The 10,140-nt window shown below is 40.1% G+C and overlaps 1 protein-coding gene across 1 annotated transcript in view; it reads right to left on the minus strand.

Annotated features, from left to right (window-relative positions):
- ELP3 (elongator acetyltransferase complex subunit 3) overlaps positions 1-10,140 on the minus strand; it is a 98,524-nt gene that overhangs the window by 35,529 nt on the left and 52,855 nt on the right. Inside the window, exon 10 of the mRNA XM_049632394.1 lies at positions 3,749-3,942. Within this exon, the coding sequence (XP_049488351.1) occupies positions 3,749-3,942 (194 nt within the window). The remainder of the gene's footprint in view (positions 1-3,748; positions 3,943-10,140) is intronic.

Consider the following 10,140-nt stretch of genomic DNA (forward strand, 5'->3'; position numbering starts at 1 on the left):
TCCTTATCACACCCTAATTCCCATTCCTATTCTTTAACCATAAAGAGTGAACCCACAAAGCCCTAGACACTACACCCTTGGATCCAAATAAAGGCCGAGGTCCAGGTTCATGCCTTTCCCTTCCTACCCCACAACCTCACTGTGTACCCCTCAGGTTTTCTGGGTACCCTCCAGGACATTTGAGTAATAAATGTTTCTCAGGGCGCCTGGGTGGTTCAGTTGGTTAAGCGTCTGACTTGACGCTTAGCTCAGGTCACGATCTCGCGATTCTCGAGTTTGAGCACTGTCGGGCTCTGTGCTGACAGCTCAGAGCCTGGAGCCTGCTTTGGATTGTGTCTCCCTCTCTCTCTGCCCCTCCCCTGCTCACACTCTCTCAAAAATAAACATTAAAAAAAATTTAAATGTTGTTTCTTAAAGTCCCCCTGATGGTTTTTACTGAGGTGCATCCTATCATGATAAGCAGTTGAAAAGCTGGTCCAGCAACATGGTCCCCTTGGGGGAAATGTCTGTTGGGGCTCACTATGAGTAATAGGGGCCAGCTGAGTGCCTCAGGTACTCAGAGCTGATAGGATTGCTATCATTAACACAATGGAGAGATTTGTTGCCATGCTCTGCTACTGGGAAGTAGTATCTTCACTTATATCTAATTGTTCAAGTCAGTTAAATGCAAATAATCTTTTCCTTTTGTCTTTGTTAATACTACTTATTACATCTTTGTTTTTAATACAATAGTATTAGTTTACATTTTTTGGAACAATCCTAAAGTTACAGAAAAAGTCCCAAGTGTATTTCCTTAAATTATTTGATGGAAAATTGGGAACAAGCTGTTCCAACACTCCCAGCATACTTATAGTAGTTCCTATGACAGGGATCCTCTCTTACATAAGCATAACATGACCATCAAAATCAGGAAATTAACACTGGTACTTCACTACTGTCTAACCCTAGACTCCACTACAGGCTCACCACTGCCCAAATAATGTTCTTTATACCGAAAGGATCTAGTCAGAACCTTGTGTTGTATTTAGGGGTTGTGACTTTTTTAGTCTCCTTCAATATGAAACTCTTTCCTTAATTCTTATAATTTTGAAGATTTCAGGCTTTTTAGAAAATCCCTCAATTTGGGTTTGTCTGATGTTGCCTCATAATTAAATTCAGATTATGGCACTTTGGCTGAGTCACACAGAAGTGACTCTGTTTTTGTTTTGTTTTTTTTTTTTTTACATTTATTTATTTTTGAGAAACAGAGTGAGACAAAGCGTGAGCGGGGGAGGCGCAGAGAGAGAAGGAGACACAGAATCTGAAGCAGGCTCCAGGCTCTGAACAAGTGGCCAGCACAGAGCCTGATGCAGGGCTCGAACCCACGAACTGTGAGATCAGGACCTGAGCCGAAGTCAGACGCTCAACCCACTGAGCCACCCAGGTGCCCCGAAGTGACTCTATTTTTAATACATACTATCAGGTGGCACATGACTGTGCCTTGTACTATTACTGATGCTATTCACCTTAACCAGCTGCCAGTCTTCTCTAAAGTTCTTTCTTTCTGCTCTGTAATTACTAAGCATGTTGTAGGGAGGTACTCTGAAACAATGTGCAGTCAATTCTCGTTCTTCACAGTAATTATGTTCTACAAAGTTGTAATGAACATTAAATTAGTGAATAGTAAGACATTGCTCCGAGGGGAAAAAACAGGGCTAGGTTCCTGTGAGCCTCTGGACACAACATTTTCATTAACTGACCAACATACAACATTGTTTCACACGTGTTTGTGTTTAAGAACACCATGTATTGCGGACAAACTAACACTGAACTCCCAGCCAATAGTGCTATAACTCAAGGCTGAATGAAACTTCTCCAGCAAATGTATTTTCTCTCTAAGGCACATGAGAGCCTTCTTACACTACACAACATTTCAGTACTACTTATGGGCCATTTTAAACAGTGAAATCACCAAGAAACAGCACAAAAAATGCAAAGAATGTAGTACTAAACAGGTTATGAAAAGGACACACACACACACACACACACTATACTTATTATTTATTACATTTACAATTATTTCTGTATCTACCTATCTGTTGAAAACCATGAGTTCACACCAATGTCTCCTATTCTAAAACACCATGGGGCACATTCTTCTTCCTTTTTCACACTGTGATGTCCTTTTCAGGTAACACAAAATCTAGCTCCCATTAACCTTAATATTATCTACTTATTAGATCAACCCTCTGCAAGTAACCAATCTTTTGTTGCTGTCCTCCTCTCTGCACCCTGACATCCTCCTCGCCCTGCTCAGCCCTCAGTGAGAATGCCTTTTCACCACATTTGGTATGCAAGAGACCACACTGTTCACACTGCCTTGTCCACAAGAGCAGCCTACACATGCTGCTCTGAGCCTGTGGCCCCCACGTCTGTGCAGATGCCTGCACTGTTCAGCACCTCCTACTGCCTTTTGAACTGAACGGTTTCAGAAGGGTTGAAAAAGAAGGGGGAAGACAATGCAAACAATTTTGGCAGCTGAATTTCCTTCAGTATTTAAAAAAATAAATTGCCGAGATCATCTAGGCAATTTAGATCCTTAAATTGGGCCAATAATATAAAAAAAACCTAAGAAATCACTATGTTGTGGCAGAAGTATGGTGTGAACATCCTTCAACTTTTAAGCAAATCCATTTATGCTCTTGATAATTTTCCTTTAGTTGATACTTCTGCTTGTTTTCAGTATTGTTTCATATTATCAGGGAACACAATTGTGCTCAGTAGAGTAACAGTCACAGTCACAGCAATTGATTGCACATGCACATGCATGTGCAATTGATTGCACTAGTCACCTTTTCACTGTGTATTTGTACTACTAGAATCTGGGCAGGTTTTGGCAAGGTGGTGAAAATGTGCCTTACTGACCAGTAAATACAGGAATGGCTTTGTCAAGATTGTAGGTAGATAGGTAACTTTTTGGCTCCTAAAACTTCTTCAAGGTTATGTTTCTTGTAAAAAAAAAAAAAAAAGTAATAAAGGCCAGGAATGCAAATGAGATCTTTGTTTTTCTCTCCTAGGAAAAAAGCAGTTAAGATGATTTCCTTCATGCCATCAGGAACAGGTCAGTCGTTCTCCACACTTACATTAATATCTGGAAAGAATGGAATTGTTGCTACTCTTTCTTTTTTCTTCAGAGGCTCTACAACAGGGATAACAGACACACGGCTACACCTCCTCCTTCCATCCTCACTACTGTATCTAGTCATCAGCTCCTAGAACCAAGCATCATGCCTGTTACCATCTCAACGCCATCTCCTGGCACATCAATCAATGGCGAGATGAATACATGAATAAGATACTGGCAAAGTGGCTTGAACACACTGTCCTTTCATTTCCATCCCTATGTACTTACAGCATTCCAGGGTCCCATTTTTGATTAAAAAAAAAATTTCAAACCCCTCAATATTAAATCAGACTATTCTCATTTTAGAAATTATAAACAAGGGGTGCGTGGGTGGCTTAGTTGGTTAAGCATCAGACTTTGACTCAGGTCATGATCTCATCGTTCTTTGTAGGTTTGAGCCCTGTGTCAGGCTCTGTACTGACAGCTCAGAGCCTAGAGCCTGCTTTGGATTGTGTCTCCCTTTTTCTGTCCCTCCCCCAATTGCACACTGTTTCTCTCTCTCAAAAATAAACATTAAAAAAGAAAAAAAGAAACTGTACACAGACTCATCACTGATTATTTCTGGCAGAAAAGATAACACACTACCTCTGCACTCGGTACACTCGAGTCCATGGAGGCACAAGAGCAAGGATCCGAGCCACCAATTCGATCAGGTCACTAGGAGAATAACTTTTATATCTTCCTGATTTCCAGAGCTCATAAAGCCCAGTTCCACGAATCACCAGGGTAGGGTAGAGTTTCAAACCATCAGGACGAAAAGCAGGGTTCTCAAAAAACTCCTGTGAATGGAGAACAGAAAATTACCACTCCGTTAGTTCTGCAGAGATTGGTGAAGTTTTGGTGGTCAAGTTTCAGTCCTGGGCCAAGTTCTCTCACATACCTACACAGTCCTTAGACTGCTTTTCCTTTCCATCAAGGGAGAGGATGCAGACAGAACAGAAACTTATTGTTTTCACAGCCTCACTGAAGCAAGCTGTGTGTGTGCTGGGTTACAAAGCCCTCGTTAATCCAGCCCCTGTCTATTGCTGCAGTCTCAGCTCCTGCCACCCTCACCACCTTGCCTTTCTGCCTTTGCGAAGGCAATTTCCTCTGCCTGGAAAGGACATCAATTTTATTTCATCTAGCTAATCTTCAGGTCTCAGCATGAATGCCAATTCTTCAGAGAGGCCTTCCTGACCTTCAAATACAAGTTGCCTCCCTTAAAAAATATTATATTGTATTCTGTATTACTGCTTGCTTAATATCATCACACTGATAATTTATCTGATGCCTGCCTTCACCTCTAGACTGTTTCTTTCCTTAATAATAGATTTAATTGTTTAAACTTCTAAAAAGTTGTGACAGAAATCATCACTTGCCTGCAAAACCTAAAATGCTTACCAAATAGCCCTTTGTAGGAAAAGTATGCCAATCCCTGGATATGACTATTTTGTCTTCAGGCCAGCTGGCACTGTTCCTAACCTGGGATACACACTATTTGTTATCTAGACACTGAGAAATACATCTAATTTATCTACTCTGACATAGTCATTTCCTGTACTATATCATCCCAGCTGGCTTTATTTGGGAATAAAGCAAGGAGACACCACGCATTACCCTTTCCATGACTTTGCACTGCTCATTTGCTTTTAATTTTGCACAATGTGTGATGGAGGAATGAAGGTGGACTCAGTTTCCTCTAACCCCACCCTGGCATTAGGATCTATAAAGCCAGCAGTACTGCACCTTGTGAAACCATAACAATGCTTTTTATTTCGTGCTACATTCTTGCCAAGCTTTCCATTGCTTAACTTGCTTTTCAAAGAAATGTAACTATAGACTTTTCGATCTCTCTCATTGACTTGTGTAATATTCTTAAATGCTGTATTCTTTGTGCATCATTTGGTCCTAGGGATATTCTTCTGTAATTGCAATGTAATTTTCCCTGTAACATTTATATATTAAAGATTCATCAGGCCTTTGATAGTTTATAGCCACCCAAAAGAATACATATGCAAGTCATTCTGTACCTAGTTTTGAATCCATATTAGAACATGGTATTTCAGAGGAGCAGTTCAGGTGCTTATATGATAAGTTTAGAAGGTAGATGGGCTGATAAGAATGATGATAGACGAAACTGCTTCTGGACTTCTGGCTAAACATGGAGAATTAAAATATGTGTTTCCTTCTTTTCCCTCCAAAACCACAGTAAAATAACAGAGATGATTTTTTCAAAAAGTGTAAATCCAGAAGAACAAAGAGAATATCAGAGGAGATGAAGGTGGAGGGGAGAGAGGACTGGCCCAGTGATGGTAATACATTTTTGAAAGACAAAAATGAAGACTGGTAAATGACTTTGCAAGTATAGAAAACTGTAAACAAAGTATTTGCAAAAGGGGATACCAATGAAAGACCAGCTCAGTTACACTACAGTCCCAGAAAGGCTCATGAGTCAAAAGTACCAGGAACCAGGCAGGATAGAAGCAATCATGGCATCAAAGTGTATACATGGAGGGATTTATCCCTTATTCCTTTGCCCTTCCCATAAGAATTCTACCTATTTGTTCCCTGAAGAAACTGCTGGATTCTGAAATTCCAGGTACAAAGGAAAGTCTGGGTGGGGATAAAGGCTGGAAACAGGGAGATTAAGTGAAAGTCAGCACACTGACTAGTGGATTCCCTGCCTTGCTCCCCTGATGCCAGCAGTCAATTTTCTATGACCTATTCATACTGCCAGCCCCCAAACAGGAAGTTGGAGAGTTCATCTCTGGATTAATCAAATGGCCCTAAATAAGAGTTCAAGATACTGACATTCAAGTACTGCTCTTTTAGTCCCTTACTTTTAAAGTATGACCATTTGGCTAAGGATCACCAGAAACTTGCGGAAAGCCTAGAAAAGAAAGGGCAGAACAAAACAAAAAGGAAAAAAAAAAAAGGAACTGAGAGGAAAGAGGCATTGTGTAAAGGAGAATAAAACTTAAAAAAAAAAACAAAAACCTTTATAATTTCTTCAGAGAGATAAGAGAAAATATATTACATCCATTAAACACGAATAAAATGCTAGAGAAAAATCAAACAACCAGGATGTAAGAAAGAACTTTTGAAAATCAAAGCCATTACAAAAATTAAAACATGTATTAGAAAAGTTGAAAGACAAAGGATAGAATATAAGAAGAAAGCAGGAAAAAAAGGACAAATAGGTAAAAAATTTATGAAAATTCTTGATGACGAATGTGAGATCTAACATTTGCTTAAGAGGAGTTTTAGAAAGAGAACACAGAAGGGGCGCCTGGGTGGCTCAGTCGGTTGAGCGTCCGACTTCGGCTCAGGTCACCATCTCGCAGTCCGTGAGTTCGAGCCCCGCGTCGGGCTCTGGGCTGATGGCTCAGAGCCTGGAGCTTGTTTCCGATTCTGTGTCTCCCTCTCTCTCTGCCCCTCCCCCGTTCATGCTCTGTCTCTCTCTGTCTCAAAAATAAATAAACGTTAAAAAAAAAAAAATTAAAAAAAGAAAGAGAACACAGAAAATGAAAGGGGAAAATTATCCAGTGGTACAACAGATGACAGACCCTTCAAAATCTAGCACAATTAGTTAAAAAAAAAAAAAAAAAAAACTCTTGCTAAGATACATTACTGTGGAATTTCACAACATATGGGATAAAGACAATTTCCTAAAATATTCCAGAGTAAAAAACAAACCAACCCATCCAGGTTACATACATTATAGGATTAAAGAGTAAGGAATATAGGATGAGGAATAAAAAAGATATTGTGCTCCTTAAGAGCAGTACGAAAAGCTGCACGGCAGTGGTGCAATGCCTTAAAAAAATTATTTTACAGAATTCTGTAAGTGTGAAGGTAGAACAGAGCCATTTTTTAGCACGCAAAAGGCTTACTTCCCATGATGAATTCTTCCTCAGGAAGCTGCTGGAAAATGTATTTTAGTAAAGTCAAGGAATAAACCAATAAACAGGGTTAACTTGGAATCCAGAAAACAAAGTATCCAAGCCACGAGAGTGGTGACAAGAAGCCCCCAAAGAGGACACTTGTGAAGTAGGCACAGAGAACTGCCAGTTCAGTTTGGAGTTGGAAGAGGGGACATCCAGGAGTCATGGTGCTAGCCTAAAAAATTAACTGACAGAATATCTAATAAGTTAGGACACTGATAGAGAGGCTTTACCATTGGGTGGGTACATTTGAAAGTTACAGGTGCACAGAGAACAAGGTAAATAATAATAATTAAAAAAAAGACAACTGTTAACTCTAGAAAGAAACAAATGGTTGTTCAAGAAAAGAACGTTAGTATATTTCATGGCTCCATGTCAGTAATCATTTATGTAAAAACTGTAACGTAAACATTGACCATTAACTACTAATGTAACTAAAATAGTGATGTAACAATATTGGGAGAATGGGAGCAGAGTATTAAAGAATGAACTTTTCAAAGACTATAACAGAAAGACAAGAGAATCGATCTAAAACTGACAATCAGGAAAAAAGCAATCCAAGCCTGGTGGTAAGAAATATAGAAGTAAATACCAGGGCAACAACCCCAGCTACAACAGTTGAAAGTGGCAGAGGACTACTGTGTTTGTCATTTTATTATGTAACAGCTTTTCTATGATAGGGATAAAAAACTGAATAAACGTCATTCTGGTACCACGTGAATGGCAAGTAGAAGGGAACACGGCTACTGGCAAGGCGACTTAGCTGAGGAGCCGTTTCACTGTGCAGGTGAGCTGAGGAAAGTATGAACTCCAGTTGCGGCAATGGGATGAAGAGGACATGACGACAGCTTTGAAAGATACGCAGAGGGAGAAACTGACAGAATGTCCCGTGGAATTCGACTCAGGGTATGAGGGGACGATCACAGCAGCAAAGATTTACTGAGCACTCACTATGTGCCAGGAACTTTTCTAAATGTGTTGCATGTATTTTCTCAGCAAATCTTCATAACAGGTTGATACTATAATTAATATCATTTTTGAGATGCGGAAACTGGGGAACAAAGCAGTCAAAACAGTCTGCTACTAAGTGGTGGGGCCAGGATTCAAACTGGACAGTCTGGCTCCAGAGTCCAAATATTCTCTACCTGCTCCTGAATGATTCCTGAATTTCTGACTAGGGAGAGTATATGGATAAAGGGGCCACCAACTATGATAGGAAATACAAGAGGAAGGGGGAACAGATAAATATGTCTATACTGGACATACTAAGTTCTAATTACATGTATGGCATCTGGTGCTAGTTGAAGAGTATTAAGTAACTGGTCCTAGGAGCCTAAGGCTTCAGGCTGGAGAGAAAATGAGGCTCACTAAAGCATACGTGGTCAAGTTAGAACAACAGAAGAAAGGCAATCATACAGAACAGAGCAAAAGATGGAACCTACATCTAAATGGAGGGAAGAAAAAGAAGATAGGGCAGAAAGAGGAACAGTCCTGGAGGTAAGAAGAGAGCCAGGAGATAGCAGAATCACAAAAGCCAGGGAAATGAGAATCCCAAAATGGAGACACTCTTTAACAATAACAAATGTTAAGACTGAATAACATGACAGGAGAGAAATATTCTTTGTGTTTGGAGATTAGGAAGTATTTTACAACATTTGAAAGAAGAGTTTCAGTGGGAGGTGGAAGCCAGATTGCAGCGGATTTGAGAAATGAAGGGGAGGAGGAGACAGAGACACTGGAGCGTTTGTAAAATGACCTGGGTGCACTCAAGGAAAAGAAAAGAGGGTATTGCTGTCTTTCACTGTAGTCACAATTTGACTTTTAAAATGAGACATGTATTCCTTTGATACAACTAAAACATAACTAAAAACAGAAAGAGGTTTAAAGTTTTGTTTAAAAAAAACCTCAAAATGGATAAAGGACCTGAATGTGAGACAGGAAACAATCAAAACCCTAGAGGAGAAATCAGGAAAAAAACCTCTCTGACCTCAGCCGCAGCAATTTCTTACTTGACACATCTCTAAAGGCAAGGGAATTAAAAGCAAAAATGAACTATTGGGACCTCATGAAGATAAAAAGCTTCTGCACTGCAAAGGAAACAAGCAACAAAACAAAAAGGCAACTGACAGAATGGGAAAAGATATTTGCAAATGACATATCGGACAAAGGGCTAGTATCCTAAATCTATAAAGAGCTCACCAAACTCCACACCCGAAAAACAAATAACCCAGTGAAGAAATGGGCAGAAGACATGAATAGACACTTCTCTAAAGAAGACATCCAGATGGCCAACAGGCACATGAAAAGATGCTCAATGTCTTTCCTCATGAGGGAAATACAAATCAAAACCACACTGAGATATCACCTCACGTCAGCCAGAGTGGCTAAAATGAACAAATCAGGAGACTATGGATGCTGGAGAGGATGTGGAGAAATGGGAGCCCTCTCGCATTGTCGGTGGGAATGCAAACTCGTGCAGCTGCTCTGGAAAACAGTGTGGAGGTACCTCAAAAAAATTAAAAACAGACCTACCCTATGACCCAGCAATAGCACTGCTAGGAATTGACCCAAGGGATACAGGAGTGCTGATGCATAGGGGTACTTGTACCCCAATGTTTACAGCAGCACTTTCAACAATAGCCAAACTATGGAAAGAGCCTAAATGTCCATCAACTGATGAATGGATAAAGAAATCGTGGTTTATATATACAATGGAATACTACTTAGCAATGAGAAAGAATGAAATCTGGCCATTTGTAGCAACGTGGATGGAACTGGAGAGTGTTATGCTAAGTGAAGTAAGTCAGGCAGAGAAAGACAAATACCACATGTTTTCACTCATATGTGGATCCTGAGAAACTTAACAGAAGACCATGGGGGAAGAGAAGGGGAAAAAAAAAAGCTAGAGAGGGAGGGAGGCAGACCATAAGAGACTCTTTTTTTTTTTCTTTCAATATATGAAGTTTATTGTCAAATTGGTTTCCATACAACACCCAGTGCTCATCCCAACAGGTGCCCTCCTCAATGCCCATCACCCACTTTCCCCGCCCTCCC

Source organism: Panthera uncia, chromosome B1 (genome assembly GCF_023721935.1).
Source record: "Panthera uncia isolate 11264 chromosome B1, Puncia_PCG_1.0, whole genome shotgun sequence".
Taxonomy (NCBI): domain Eukaryota; kingdom Metazoa; phylum Chordata; class Mammalia; order Carnivora; family Felidae; genus Panthera; species Panthera uncia.